Genomic DNA, 15461 nt, shown 5'->3' with positions numbered 1-15461 from the left:
AACTACGTGGGGGGGGGGGGGGGGGGGATCTAACATACTTTGAAGGTAATTCACGTGGGGAAACACACACCACGCTTGGAGGAGGCTTCTAACTAGTTTTTCTTCTCTTCTCTTCTCTTCCTTTAATTTCATAGTTTCTTAGTTCTAGAGTTTTGGGTGCTACATGAACGTTGTAGTTTGAAGCTTGAATTGTTCTTATTATTTTATCATATTGGTTTATTTATTCAATCTTGCACTTAATTATTTGATTGCATATAAGATTGAGTAGAGCAAAATCTTTAACTCTTAGGGGGAGCAGATTTGCGGTTACGATAGGAATATACCTAATCGCCTTGCTTGGTTACTATACAGGAATTATTAATGCGTTCTTGTTAATTCTAATTCCATAGGAATATAGGCGTTAGATTAGCTTGAATAGGCGAGTTGTACTTCGGGAGAAGGCTACGAGCAATATTAACCCTGTCAACCAATAAACCAGATGCGGTAAATAATCACAATATTGGTATTTTTAGATAAACTAGAGATGTGTAACAGCCCAGCGCGCAAGTGATATTGTCTGCTTTGGGCCTAGGCCCTCTCGGGTTTAAAACGCGTCACTAGAGTCTAAGGCTTGTTAACTTATATACCCAACACCCTCTTGTGTTTTGCCGATGTGGGACTCTGTCTAAAGTCTGGGTGTTACAAGATGTTTCCACAAGTTTAAAATGACTCAAGTTCCTCTTCTTTTTTTTTTATCTATTGGTTCTGCGCCCGCCTTTATACAATTGGATACAAAATTATCTATTTTTGAAACAGGAATTAAAGTAGTAGATCTTTTAGCCCCTTATCGCCGTGGAGGAAAAATCAGACTATTCGGGGGAGCTGGAGTGGGTAAAATCGTACTTATTATGGAATTGATTAACAATATTGTTAAAGCTCACGGGGGCGTATCCGTATTTGGCGGAGTGGGTGAACATTTTTACATGGAAATGAAAGAATCTGGAGTGATTAATGAAGAAAATATTGCAGAATCAAAAGTGGCCCTAGTTTACGGTCAGATGAATGAACCACCGGGAGCTCATATGAGAGTTGGTTTGACTGCCCTAACTATGGAGGAATATTTCCGAGATGTTAATGAACAAGACGTACTTCTATTTATTGACAATATCTTCAGTTTCGTCCAAGCAGGATCCGAAGTATCGGCCTTATTGGGTAGAATGCCTTCCGCTGTGGGTTATCAACCCACCCTGAGTACCGAAATGGGTTCTTTACAAGAAAGAATTACTTCTACCAAAGAAGGGTCCATAACCTCTATTCAAGCAGTTTATGTACCCGCAGGCGATTTGATCGACCCTGCTCCTGCTACGACATTTGCATATTTAGATGCTACTACCGTACTATCAAGAGGATTGACTGCCAAAGGTATTTATCCAGCAGTAGATCCTTTAGATTCAACGTCAACCATGCTTCAACCTCGGATCGTTGGTGAGGAACATTACGAAACCGCCCAAAGAGTTAAGCAAACTTTACAACGTTACAAAGAACTTCAGGACATTATAGCTATCCTTGGATTGGACGAATTATCCGAAGAGGATCGTTTACTCGTAGCAAGAGCGCGAAAAATTGAGCGTTTCTTATCACAACCTTTTTCGTAGCAGAAGTATTTACCGGTTCTCCAGGGAAATATGTTGGTCTTGAAGAAACAATTCGAGGATTTCAATTGATCCTTTCCGGAGAATTAGATGGTCTTCCTGAACAGGCCTTTTATTTGGTAGGTAATATCGATGAAGCTACCGCGAAGGCTATGAACTTAGAAATGGAGAGCAATTTGAAGAAATGACCTTAAATCTTAGTGTACTGACCCCTAATCGAATTGTTTGGGATTCAGAAGTGGAAGAAATTGTTTTATCTACTAATAGCGGTCAAATTGGCATATTACCAAATCACGCCCCTATTGCCACAGCTGTAGATATAGGGATTTTGAGAATACGTCTTAACGACCAATGGTTAACGATGGCTCTGATGGGTGGTTTTGCTAGAATAGGCAATAATGAGATCACTGTTTTAGTAAATGATGCGGAGAAGGGTAGTGACATTGATCCACAAGAAGCTCAGCAAACTCTTGAACTAGCGGAAGCTAATGTGAAAAAGGCTGAAGGAAGGAGACAAAAAATTGAGACAAATCTAGCTCTCCGACGAGCTAGAACACGGGTGGAGGCTATCAATCCGATTTCATAACTAGTTGGTACGTTCGAATAATAAAAAGAAGTTCTCTTTCTAATCCTATTTAGATTCTGCCGGGTGAATACAATCAAATACAATCAAACAGAATCCAATTCTGATGCAAAAATTCAAATTCAAAAATGAAATAGAAAAGATACAAAATCAAAAAAATAATATCACTAAGGGTGGGTCGTAAACCTTATTAATATGGATTCCTTGTTGTTAAATTATTGTTTCAGAGAAGAAAACAGAAGTAGAAAAAGAAGCTAGCCTGGATAATTGCTTTTTTCTTTTGATGATATGTGAATAGATATAACTACAAGTTATTATATAAAGCTGCAAGGCATATTGTAACTCTACACACTATGATTTGGCAAATGGGAAAAAAGTCACCTGGAAACTATAAGGAAAAACAATCACAGAAGCTTACAGAAAACTAAAATATGCAATTCCAGGTATTTATTTAGTGTACTTGTGGGAAATAATAACAATATTGGCATTTTCGATAAACTAGAGATGTTTTCGCAAGGCATATTGGATTCCTAGTTGTTATTGTGCAGAGAAAAAAACAGAAGAAGAAGAAGAAAAAAGAAGCTAAGCTTTGTTCTTCCTATTATTGTTTGACTCAAAAGTTGTTTAACACTTTTTAAGCAAATCAATCAAATAGATGAAGGGGTAAATCCTAGTTAAAGATAATTAACTCTAGATCCGAGACGAATAATATGAGTAGAAAAACATAGCCGAGTATAAATATTGGGCGTGATTATAGCCGGATTTAATAACATAAAGAAAGATGCATTGAATAACATTAAATGGCAATAAAATGTAGATAAAGGAAAAGATTCACCCGATCTTGAGTTAGTCGGATCTTCTTTCATTTGATAAAGATGAATGATAGACAAAATATAAGAACCATTGGACCCTTTTTGGATCTGATGAAGGTTTTGGATCACAGATCCTCTTCTCTCTTTTGAGAGATGTGTTTACATATTTTCTAGAAAGAGGGAGAGGGAGACCGAGAGAGAGCTCCCTCAATGGGAAGTCCTCCCCTCCTATTTATAAGGGGGGTATCCATAGAAAATCCTTACAAAAGGTACAATTTAGAGAGAATATTCGGTAGAATATTCCTTTTGAGTATTCTAAAGCAAACTAGCAGTTTCATGTCCTCGGCCTGTCCGACCTCGGCCTATCCGACCATGACCTTCTTGATGACGGTGCGGCCTTGGCTTTATTGATGACGACCCGACCTTGGTCTGTCCGACCTTGGCTTTATGTCTTCGCGTGCCGAATTTCTCTGGTCTAATTTTGACCCATACAATTATGACAAAAAAGCTGCAACAATAAGTTTGTTTGTTCAAAAGTATCTATTGATTACCTTTGACAACATTTAGTGAGCAAGAAAGCAATGATGTAGGCTTCATATCCCTTGTTACCAGTAAGTTTGTTCTTTACTTAGGGGCGGATGTAGTGTTCTACCAACGAGTTCAATTACCGTAACTTTCGACGCGGAGTAAAAATTTGTATTCACTAAAATTGCAAAAAAGTAGATATGAACCCATAACTTTAAAAATATAATGAGTTCAATACTAAAAATCTTAAAAGTTGAACCCATAGGATTTAAATCCTGGATCCGCTCGGCCTATACTATACTTGATGCTGTTAAGATTCCTACTGGATGTCTTCTTTCTGAGCATTTACATGTGTTCACAAAAGGAAAATGTTGACTTTATTGGGAGACTTGAGAGGAGAAAATAACAAAAGTAACAAGTAATGAACAAGAGATTGGGAGACTTGAGAGGAGAAAAATAACAAAAGTAAGAAGTTATGAACAACACTGGGAGACAGGGGGCATGTGGTTTCTTTTTTAGTCAATTGTTTTAGAGCTCGTTTGGTATAGATGATTGTAAATAACTAATAAGATTGAAGAATATTTTTACGTGTTGAAAATTTTATAAATACACTGTTATGTATTTTAATAGAAGTGTTAAAACTAATAATAAGTAGTCTTTGGTAAAAAAAAGTATTGATAAGCTATTACTTATGCTATGTCCGATGGCCTTAACACCATAGGCAAACCATAGTATAGTTTACTCTCAATTTGAGTTACTAATTCTCTAGACAATTATTTGTAACAAAATAATGACAGATACTACCACCACAAAGGGGAGAATATATAATAACAACAATAATAATTTTAAAAAAAAGGAGGAGGAGAGATAAGATTCTTCTACAGTACTACAGTAATGGCAAAACTTCTTCAAAAATAGTAGCCCCACATGTAATGTTTTTTTGTTTAAAGTTACTTTTTCTTCAATCATTTGACATTTGGTGGGCCAAATCTGTTATCAGATCTATGTAGATAATTTTGTTGTTTGGCAAAAACTAGTGCAGTCACTACCCCAGAAACAGCTACTCCACTTATTAGAAAGGAGCCGAATTCCAACATTTTCACGCAACAATAAGATAAAGACAAATGAAGAGACCACGAGAAAGCAACAAAAGAAAGATAGATTTCCCCTATATTGACTGCATTTATTCGTTATGGGCGGGCCTGGAAGAGGCGGACCACAATAGTCTAGAACCGGCGACGTCGGGGACACATGTCATCAATTTTATCAGTTACGCCAATATGCTCCTTTCGAAACAGTAACTGAGAAAAATCTCCATTTAGTAAAGCAGAGAAAGGATACCGGTCAAGTCACTTGTCATATAGTAAAAAAGATATTTTTGGAAGACTTGTTCTATTTGAGTCAATGAAGAACATATATAATAAGGTAGTACTTGATGTTAATACTAAGAAATTTATCAGATGGAGGAGATTTCATTTGAAAGCCTTGTTTCCGAATACCTGTGGGAAACTGATGAAAAAGATTTGGTGGCTGTGTCAATGTTCGACTTGATGTTTCAAAAGGATCCAAATTCCTTTGCTCTTAAACTTGATGTTGGTTCTTCACATGATGACATTGATTTCCGTACGAAATGTGTTGCCCTCTTTTTCACGTTGGTTAATGACTTTTGCCTTTGGAACAGTTTAAGCGTTTCAACTCAATCCATTTTAAAGTCTAATCTCCTTATGCGTCTCGAGCTCGAACAATCAACATACATCCACAACATGCTCTCTCGAACCGTTTTGGAACTAGCTGCTTCACTTCTGCCCGATGACAATTGGCCTGAATTATTGCCATTCTTGTATCATTGCGTCACTGATTCCAGTTCAAACAAGTTGTTAAAAGACTCAGTTTTCTTAATATTTTGCCTTCTAGGTGAAAAGATTGGCGAAAAAATACTTCCTTGGGTACGAGATTTGCACTCTTTATTCCTTAATACACTGAATGACCATAAACTCGATCTCAATGTGAGGATCACGGCCATGTTTGCTGTGCACATCTTCATTCAGTGCACACCGAGTTCATATGAAAAGGAGCGGTTTCAGGATTTACTGCCAGGGATGATGAAAACGCTGACTGACACATTAATGACAAATGGGGAAAATCAAGGGGCAGCACACGCCGCGCTGGGTTTTCTTATACAGTTGGCGAAGAATGAGCCTAGGTTTTTGAGGCTGCAACTAGTGGAAGTGGTTAATACCATGTTTGAGATAGCAGAGGCTAAGATTTTGGAAGATAAGACAAGGCGTTTGGCAATTGAATTTCTGTTAACTTTGGTCGAGGCGAGGGAGAAAGTCCCCGGTATGATGAAGAAGCTGCCACGGTTTATTGACACTTGTTTCACAATGTTTTTGAATTTGATACTGGATATTAAAGATGAACCTAGTTGGCATAGTGCTGAGGGTGCAGAGATGGACGACCACCTTAATAGATACTGGGATCGATGGACAGTGGACAACTACCTTTATGGTGCCATCCGTTTACGCCGATTTTCTAAAGCATTAGGTGGCAACATTATTGCTCCTATTGCCATAGAACAGCTGAGTTCTTACGTGGTTGCCCCTGAGTGGGAGAAACGCCACGCAGCTCTCATGGCACTTGCTCAAATTGCTAAAGGTAGCTCAAAGGTACAACTCTTTTACATTAATTAGTGTATTCATGGGATTATTTTGTAGCATTTAAGAGGGTGCTATTTTGCTAGGATATAAGATAGTTTGCCCACATGCCCCTATTTGTTTTAGTTTAATTTTCTTAGGCTGTTAAGCTTGAACCCATGGTTTCTCTGTTTATAGGTGATGATGATCAAGTATTTGGAGCAAGTAGTGAATATGGTCCTGCATTCTTTTCGAGATTCTCATCCTCGAGTCAGATGGGCTGCTATTAATGCAATTGTCTATTTGTCGACCGACTTCTGTCCAGATTTGCAAGAACAGTATCATAACCAAGTATTGCCAGAATTAGCTGCAGCTATGGATGATTTTCAAAATCCTCGAGTGCAGGTTTGACCTATGGTTATATAATAGCAGCTATAAAGTAATTTTTTTATTATTGATACAGGAAACAACCAGCAAAAGTATCTATCTTGCTGCACTTTTACAATGGGGTTACATATTCCATATAGTTGATGATCTATAACTTGGTATAGGTTTAGTAAGTTGAATCTTTAAAGTTTTGTATTGCTATCCTTAGGCAGAATAATTACTTAACTTTACATATTTTACTATGTTCAACTGATAAGAATCCTCGGCTTAAACAGGAACACAATAACCTCATTGTTGGTGGAATATAACTCTATACCGGACTAATTATTTTATTGCATCTGCTTAAGTTCTTGTGTTCTAGATGTAACTTTTGAATATTTTGAGAAGGTCTCTTGACTATAACACCTGTGGTGATTCACCACCCTCTAAGCCAAATACTCCATGAACAAGCACCTGGAGGAGAACAAAGAAGACAATAGAGGGAAAGGGGGGAGGAAAGGAGTTAGAATCACTGACTCATAACCCAATTGTATTTTGGAGTCAATTTATATTCCGGAAAAGCAGATTTGAAATTCGCCATGAATGAGCAGAAACAACACAAAGCTCGTAAAAATAGAAACATGGAAGATTAGACACCAAACACTAAGACCACAAATTTGGACACCACAGATTTGGCTGGGGTGGCAACGGATCCAATTGATTGCTTTGGAAATATTTTCCGGCTGGATTATGCAGTGGTTATGGCTAAAAATGGGGTGGTGAAGATGGTGAGGGAAGAGGATGCAAGTTTTCTTTAAAGCTAATGACACGTGTACGTTGCCAACTCATTAAAAGTGGGGCCGACATGTTGTGCCGTTAGCAGGAGGGGTAATTTTAAGCCTGAAAATAGCGTTGTGTGTATTTATGGACCAAAAGGTGGACAAAGGTTAATTTTAAACCATTTACTAAACAAAAGGGATAGCTTTGGCCCTTTTCAGAATAGAGTTTGAAGAATTCGTAGTGTAAAGATTTGGTACAGCTGTGTCATTGCTGCTTCATTCAGTTCAAAATACCTACAATGTTACTCGTTTTACTCTCTTTGCGTTTTCATAGGCATGTGCAGCTACAGCTTCCGTGATGTTCCTACTTGCACTTAAAGAGCCAATAAGCTCTTCCCACATTGATGGAATACTTAACAAACTGTTTGTACTTCTACAGGTATGCAAAGATAGATTTGTTATAAAGGTAGATTACTGTTAACGAGTCTTAAGAGATTCATTGCTGTTGTCTGAAATGCAGAATGACAATCAAATGGTTCAAGATGAAGCATTATATGCATTGGGTAGTGTAGCTTATCTCTATAAGGTATTACCTACTTGCATTTATTTTTGACTCAATTCTGTTTCTACTTATGTTGTAGCTAATGATGACTAATATATTACTTCAACAGGAGCACTTCCAAAAGTACTATGATTTTCTAATGCCATATTTAAGAACGATCTTGGTAAATGCAAATGATGAATCTAATCAGATGCTTCAAAGCAAAGTTGCGCTTGCTGCAGGCAAAGAGAAATTCAGAGATGACTTGAAGCAGGTCGTCTCCAAACTATACTCGATGCTTCTCTTTGCATGTGCGTGCGATGTATTAGTGCTATGGGAAAAACTTATCTACAGTACCGGTATTTATACCATGCCACAAAGATTTATCATGGTTTATTGATAATTTGAGGTGAAAATATATGTTAATTAACCATGATTAAGTGAAAAGTGTGCTTAAATGGCTTTTCCATAGACAAACCATATTATTGATTACACCTATTTGAATTACCACTTTCTTCAACTGTTGGGATCAATGACTAATGCCTCATATATTTTCTCCTCCTAGTTCCTTTTTGGTCCAACATTCTGCATCTCTCTTGGCATTCTTTTCTTCTCTTCGTGGTGTGATCTTATACATTCATTCATTTCTAAACGCGGACCTTCCTTTCTATATGTTCTGTTATATTAAAGGTTATGGAAGTGCTTAAGTACTCCTTACAAGAATCACATGTGACAGAGTATACAAATATTCTTTGCTGTCTAAAGGTAAGTGTTACTCGTTTGGTTTTACAGGCTCAGCACTTTTGATTAGACTAGCCTCTCAATCTTTTCTTGGTTTACTGCAGGCATCATACGGGATTTGTGTGTGCATTGGGAAGGAGTTTCTTCCTTACATGAGAATAGTCATGCCATATGCAGTTGAATGTGCTCGACTTGAGCCCGATAAGACTGTATCCTCAGATAAACTATATGATAGGTAAGTTTTTATCATTGAGGTTTGAATTTTTCATTTATCATCTTGCCATTTATGGTCTCTACAGATGCCTCCGGCACCAGTCATTTCCTCCATATTTCTACTGCCGTCAGTGTTTATTTTCATCCAGTTCGGAGGTGGCCTTTCCCATTAACTGTGAGATTCAGTTCTGGGAGAAAGATCAATAACCAGCCTGCATATAGCTTCCCAACTTGTAGGCCATTCATTATTCCCTTTATATTTGAATACCACCCATTTCAAGAAGAACAAAATCTGATAAGTCGTACGCTTAATGGATAGCGTGGAGGATCCATACTTAATAGCACACCTAGACTTCCATATCTCCCAACAGATAACAACACGAGTGATTCTCAAAATAATTCGGGCTACCAGGGATATCTTGCTTAAGTTTCACATTTTGCAGTATGCACAAAGTCATGTTTGGGGGTGAAATGATATGCATCTATGGAAGTGACCTCCTCGAAGGGAAATCAATGTTGTGCTCGGCCCTTAAATTATATGCTCATGAATTGGGGGAAGATTTTTATCCATGGATTCCCAAGGTTGGCATGATAGCATGAACGATCACTAGTACATTTACTTTTCTTCATGTGTTGTTAAGTGGATTCAAACTTAACAGGTGATATTTATGTCTTAAACCCTGAAACAGGCTGCTTCAATTTTAATTCCGCTTCTGAAATTCTATATCCACTCTTCTGTCAGGGAACGTGCTAGTTGTGGTAAAAAATCTCATGCTTTCATATGGTTTCCAATATTTTTTTTCTTTAACTTATCGAATTTCTAATGAGATATTGTTTTAATCTGTGGTGGTTAAGCAATGGTATCCTTGTTGCGTTCTGCTAAACTGGCAGTAGAGAAAGGGACTGCTCGAGGTGGAAACAAGTGGTACTTGAAGCGGTTGCCTGGCCGTATAATATTGGCTTTGGGGGACGCATTGTATTTGGTTGGCTTCAACACATTAATATTTACGGTTTCTTTTTCCTGTTGGGAAAAGGTTTGAGCTCCATTTATCTGAACAAGGAGAAAGTGACACTTCAATTGCTATTGCATGCAGGAGCCTGAGACAAAACTATGTGAAAAGATATTGCAGGAATTGAATAATAGCCTAAATGTATGTCAGGTTATGATGGTTTCTTTACTTTGCAGGAATTGACTCTATGCAGTTTCTTTTCAAGCTTTTTATGTCCATTATGATAAGCAACACACTTGTTCATGCTCGTAAGAATGAAAGTGTAAAATAGGACAACCTTGTACAAAAATCCTATATTTACAAAAATTCCCTTGACATGAGTTAGAACGGCAACTTTCACTTCTTATGGTCCTTTTTGTGTCTTCTTTCAGATCGGTGGATCACTTCTCAATGAATATCAGGTTCATAGAATCACAGATGGGATAAAGCACGTCATTATAGAAAGTTCACGTAGAAAAGGAAAACTGAGAGAGAGAGAGAAATCAGAAGACTTTGATGCTGAGGAAGCTGAATTGCTGAGGGAGGAAAGAGAGCTAGAAGAAAAAGTATTTTATAGGGTTGGTTGCATATTGTTGACATTGATCAAAACCTTCAAGGCTGCTTTCTTGCCTTTCCTTGATGAGCTTTCCTCATATCTAATGCCTATGACAGTGAGTTTCAGCTTATGGTAACCAATGACGTTTCGATCCCCTAGGTTGTTTTCCACCAATATTTCTCATTGTTCTTTTTTCACTGCTTGAAAGGGCAAGGATAAAACAGCTCAAGAGAGAAGTGCATGTGTAAATATCTTTAATAAACTTGTGGAGGAATGCAACGAATCAGCTCTAAAGTAGGTCTATCTTTATGAGGTTTTACTTAAATAAGGTCACAATTCTGATAGTTACTTTCTGTTCAAACCAGGTATTATAATATATGTCTTCCTTTTCTTTTGGACTCAAGCAACGACGAAAATCCAGTTCTTAGAGAGGTTTGTGCATCTTGGTGGTTCGGATAGTATTCAGTCATATGACATTTATTGTATGATTCATCCAAACACCATTGGTGTTATGTTCAGAATGCACTTTATGGACTTAGGCTTTGTGCGGAATATGGTGGTTTTGTTTTCAAACCATTTATTGGAGGTATGATATCGTTGAATGTGATTTTGAGATTCTTCTCATCATGGGGAAGTGGATGAAGAGTGATATATTTTTGTATTTACTAAATCTCATGACGTGATTCAGAGGCTCTTTCAAGGATCAATGTTGTGATAACACATCTGCATGCTCTTGCACCTGAAAATGAACAGGCATATCATGATGCTGTTTTGGCACTTGGTCAGATATGTCAGTTTCATCGGGAAAGTATTGACTCCACGCAGGTGCGATTTTCTGGGAATCCCTAATGTTTTATTGCTCAGCTCATATAAATACACACACATATATATGTATATATGCATTTAGATTTTGTTGTTGTACTTCTCTACTAACTTCATTTCATAGCACGTGCGATGACCAGCTTTTTGTCCTACAAATTTTAAAATCTGAAAGTCAGTATACCAGCCTTATAAATGACTGCAATAAACTAGGAATATAGACACATGGTGCTCGTTTCAAAAGGAAACATAAGGCACTTTTATGTATAACATGCATGGTCAGTACTTTTCATTGTTCTGAAGAAACTGGACTGCTAACATGGTGCTTGGTGTTTGTTACAACTGAGTACGCATGTGCTCACCATATCTGAATTTTGGTAAAACATGTCGCTTTTGTTCTTCCAAGATGAAATGATGCTCCTCCAATGTACTTCATAACTTGTTGAAATTCCATTTATTTCTCATTCCAATTTTTCTTGCTAGATTATTCCGGCTTGGTTGAATTGTCTGCCTATAAGAGGTAACATGGTTGTTCACGACCAGCTCTGTTCAATGGTCGAAAGGTACTGTACTGGACTAATCTGCTCTAGTTTCTATCATCATCTCATCTGGTCTTTACTTTACTTTTCAGATTTTCTTTTTATTAAGATTACTGATTGCCAAGGCAGGTTACAAGATTATTAATGACAACCTATCTTTACTAATTTCAAATATTCAATTGTTTTGGGTTTTTGTCAACACATTTGTTGGCCAACTAGCTTTTAGCAATTGTTTCTCATTACTCCAAAATCTTGGTGCATCAATTGTAAAACTTGAAGAAAAAAAAGGATCACAAAATAGCAACATATAATTTAAAATGTTTTCCGTAGATAAAAGTACGAGTGTTCTTATAATAGCATGCATGATGCATATGTTCCAAATAAATTCCTAATTTCAGATATATGTAGGAAAATTACGCGACCATTAGCCAAACAAAATGCTTGAAGTTCCAAAATGGTGTAACTAGAAAATATCTGTTACATTTGGTTTAACAGAATTAGCAGTTGCAATCTTGAATCTTGACAGAAGGCTTTTCTACTAAATTAAAAGATCATCATGTTCTTTCTAATGTTAGATGAATTATTAAACCATAATCTTTGTAGCATTTGTCGGGTTGACTTGATCATCTTATTGGTAGTTGTTACTATGATTTGTCTATTTTTCCATTCAGCAAATTGAACACCAGCTGAAGTTTGCAAACTCTAATATGTTGTCTCTTAAATCAATTTCTTTCTAGTCTTTAACGTTTTAGCAAATTTTCTCGCTTTGCAGGTCAGACAGAGAACTTTTGGGTCCCAAATATGAGCACTTTCCAAAAATTTTGTCAGTTTTTGCAGAGGTTATTTCGATATCAGAACCTACAGATGCCAGATTGAGTTATTCATTTGTTCCTGATATAAATATTCTCAACTCTTATTCTTATTTTTTATCCAGTAAATTAAGAGAACTAATACAAAATCTTATTTAGTAATTTTCGTTGTATGTTAGTAATTTGTCTATCAGATCTATACTGCTTACAGCACATACAAAGCGAATTTCTGATACGAAATAACATAATCATTAATCAAAGAAGTAGATAGGTAAATAGTATGAAATTGTTGAAATAATTTGCAAAGATCTTACGACAAATAAGTTGTGCTTTTTTTTAGGTTCTATGTGCTGGAAAAGATCTTGCTACTGAAGAAATGAAAAACCGAATGATTAATCTGTTGAGGAATCTTCAGAAAACAGTACCAGTAGCCACCTGGGCATCGGCGTGGTCATTGCTATTGCCTCAGCAGGAGATGGAACTGGAATCCATTCTATCACCTAAAGAAGATGCTAATTTGTCATCAGTGCAATCAGGGGCAAAGTTAGGTGGACGCAAGGGGCGGCCGTCGTCAAAAACTAATATTGCGCAAATAGGGTAAAATAATTCTCTTGACAAAAGGGAAGATGCTAGTGGAGTGGCAAAGGTGGCTTAAAAATAGCTTCAGGTTATAGGTTCAAATCCAACCGTAGCATTCTTGAAATTTTCTGATATTCTAACTCCACAGCTGAGTGCAATGAATCTATGATTTCTGCAACTGTGTCGTTCAAATATTTGACCAGGAAGATGAAGGTATGATGCAATTTTCTAGCCAATTGCTGTTTGCTTGAATCTCATTCAGCCAACGGGTGAATAGATGGTTCCTGTACAGCTGCTCTGAACTGCTTATTATCCCAATTCAGAAGCGGCTATATTTCATAGTGAAAGCTCTACCCCTTCCTCCATTATCATGAAAGTTTCTAAAAGATATGTTGAGCAAGAAAATCAGTTAACATGATCAAGAAGTTATGTGAAACCATATTGAATCTGGTTCTCTCATTCTCCTTGATAGGCTTGTTTACTAGCTTATGATATGAAACAGCAAATTCTAATTTGGTTTAGCCTGCAAATTTCTTTGTTGGCTAACATGTAATCTCATGGATTAGTCCCTCAGAGTCTTGGATGTTTATCCAATTTCTCGGCTTACAGGCCAGATTCAACCCTCTGGTCTCAACTAAGAGTACCTTCCACGAATTGCTTCAATTTTCGCAGAGGTAGGTAGAAACTAGGACCAGCAGTTGCTCGACTGAGTTGTTCGTTTCTATCTTTAATTTGCAGTCTTTCACCTCTGCACAGCAAAGAAACACTTCTAAGGTATGTTTTACTAAGGTTTTAAAAGTTGTGTGAACAAGCTCAGGAGATAATGCAAATAAGCTTGTGTCACTTACCTGTTGAACCAGTGTTGCAGCTTTTATGTGCACGTCAGGCGGACGAATCTAAGGCGTAAATAATGTCTTCGATTGCCTTTCCGTTATAGTCTAGCTATTCCTCAAATCTTCATTGATTTTTCAAGAGAATCACCGCATCGTTTAACTTCAATCCTCTTTCACTACTAGAAATCCGGTAAAGAGCGACCACAAAAAGCGACCAAAGTTGGTCGCTTATAGGCCCAAAAGCGACCAAAAAGCGACCAAACATGCCTGGTCGCTATATTGCTGGTCCCTTCACTTTAGGGACCAAAGTTGGTCGCTAATTAGCGACTAACTTTGGTCTCTAAGGTAAAATGACCAAATATTCCGGGTATTGACTATAGCGACCATCTTTGGTCGCTTTATTATTTTAATAATATAAATTTGGCGACCAAAGTTGGTCTCTAAATGTAAAATATTATTTATTTATTTATTTTTATTCATAAAACAGCGACCAACTTTGGTCTCTAATCCAAATATTATATTTTAAAATCTGGAAAATGGAGACCAAGGTTGGTCGCTATTTTATTAATTTTTTTAATTTTTTTTAAAAATAAGCGACCAAAAGTTGGTCGCTAATTTCAAGAATTTAATTTTTTTTTAAATATAAGCGACCAAAGTTGGTCGCTATTTTTCCAGAAATTATTTTTTTTAATGGAATAGCGACCAAGGTTGGTCGCTTTTTTAGAAATCTGGATAAAAAGAGACCAACTTTGGTCGCTATTTCCCAGAAAATTATTTTTTTTAAATGAAAAGCGACCAAAAAGAGATCAAAGTTGGTCGCTTTTCTGGGTATTATTTTGGTAGAAACTGCCTGTTTTGACAGCTACAGCACCTGCCAGCATACCAAATCCCTATTACAAGCAACAACAACAACAATACAAACAACAACACAACAACAACAACAACAACAACAACATTAAAACCAACGAAGTATAAAGTTCAATAGAACTAACACATTAAGCTAACAAAACTAAGTTAATGCTTATTACAAGCTCATTCGAAAACTGGTTCTATTGTCTAGTTCAAAGTATATAAAGTACTCAAGGAGTGTTCTTTCAGCATCCTCGTCCGAAAGTTGGATTGCCTCGCCCGACTCATTAGGTGGCTGACTGCGTATGAATTCCTCCACATCAGCTGTGAAGCGAACCTATAAGAAAAATTATATTAAATTAGTATTTCAAAATTTATATAAAAGTAAATAAAAATACTTAATGAAAAGTAAAAAGCGTACATGTATAGTCGAGGCTCGACCCTCGACCCACCTTTCTGAATCAGTCTCTTTCTTCTTCTTTACAATACGAGTTTCATTGAATAGCTCATGATCTTGCTTCATTGGCATCATAAAGCTGTCTGGTGGCTTTGGTGATTATCCTCGGGATGAACTTGGATACAGAGAATAACTTGGATACAGTAGCTGACAAGGGTGTGTCTTTTGATAAATTGTTGTTCTCGTTAGCGACAATGATGATGAAGT

At 37.0% G+C, this 15461-nt stretch overlaps 2 protein-coding genes across 3 annotated transcripts in view; both read left to right on the top strand.

Annotated features, from left to right (window-relative positions):
* LOC109231925 (importin-5-like) overlaps window positions 1–13554 on the top strand; it is a 35456-nt gene extending 21902 nt beyond the window's left edge. Inside the window, exon 20 of the mRNA XM_019397514.1 lies at window positions 13163–13554. The gene's annotated coding sequence lies outside the window, so the exon portion shown is untranslated. The remainder of the gene's footprint in view (window positions 1–13162) is intronic.
* Window positions 4680–13554, top strand: LOC109231927 (importin-5-like). Of its 2 annotated transcripts, none has more exons than XM_019397520.1 (19): window positions 4680–6217; window positions 6383–6589; window positions 7664–7768; window positions 7850–7915; window positions 8001–8144; window positions 8561–8635; window positions 8716–8846; window positions 9268–9406; window positions 9514–9583; window positions 9680–9807; window positions 9919–9984; window positions 10206–10484; window positions 10578–10663; window positions 10735–10801; window positions 10889–10955; window positions 11058–11194; window positions 11672–11751; window positions 12500–12566; window positions 12877–13554. In XM_019397520.1, the coding sequence occupies exons 1-19, from the start codon at window positions 5012–5014 to the stop codon at window positions 13135–13137; spliced, it is 3381 nt and encodes a 1126-aa protein (XP_019253065.1). In that variant the 5' UTR covers window positions 4680–5011; the 3' UTR covers window positions 13138–13554. The 2 variants fall into 2 exon arrangements, with proteins under 2 accessions (XP_019253065.1, XP_019253066.1); XM_019397521.1 differs by having other exon boundaries at window positions 4681–6217; window positions 9919–9975.

Source organism: Nicotiana attenuata, chromosome 9 (assembly GCF_001879085.1).
Source record: "Nicotiana attenuata strain UT chromosome 9, NIATTr2, whole genome shotgun sequence".
In the NCBI taxonomy this organism is placed as follows: domain Eukaryota; kingdom Viridiplantae; phylum Streptophyta; class Magnoliopsida; order Solanales; family Solanaceae; genus Nicotiana; species Nicotiana attenuata.
This window is presented reverse-complemented; position numbering and strand designations above follow the sequence as displayed.

Coding starts and splice junctions, on each gene's coding strand:
- LOC109231927 (XM_019397520.1), top strand. CDS start 5,012: ATGGAGGAGATTTCATTTGAAAGCCTTGTTTCCGAATACCTGTGGGAA. Junction 9,407..9,513: donor TTTATCCATGGATTCCCAAG/GTTGGCATGATA, acceptor ACCCTGAAACAG/GCTGCTTCAATTTTAATTCC. Junction 9,808..9,918: donor TGGGGGACGCATTGTATTTG/GTTGGCTTCAAC, acceptor TATTGCATGCAG/GAGCCTGAGACAAAACTATG.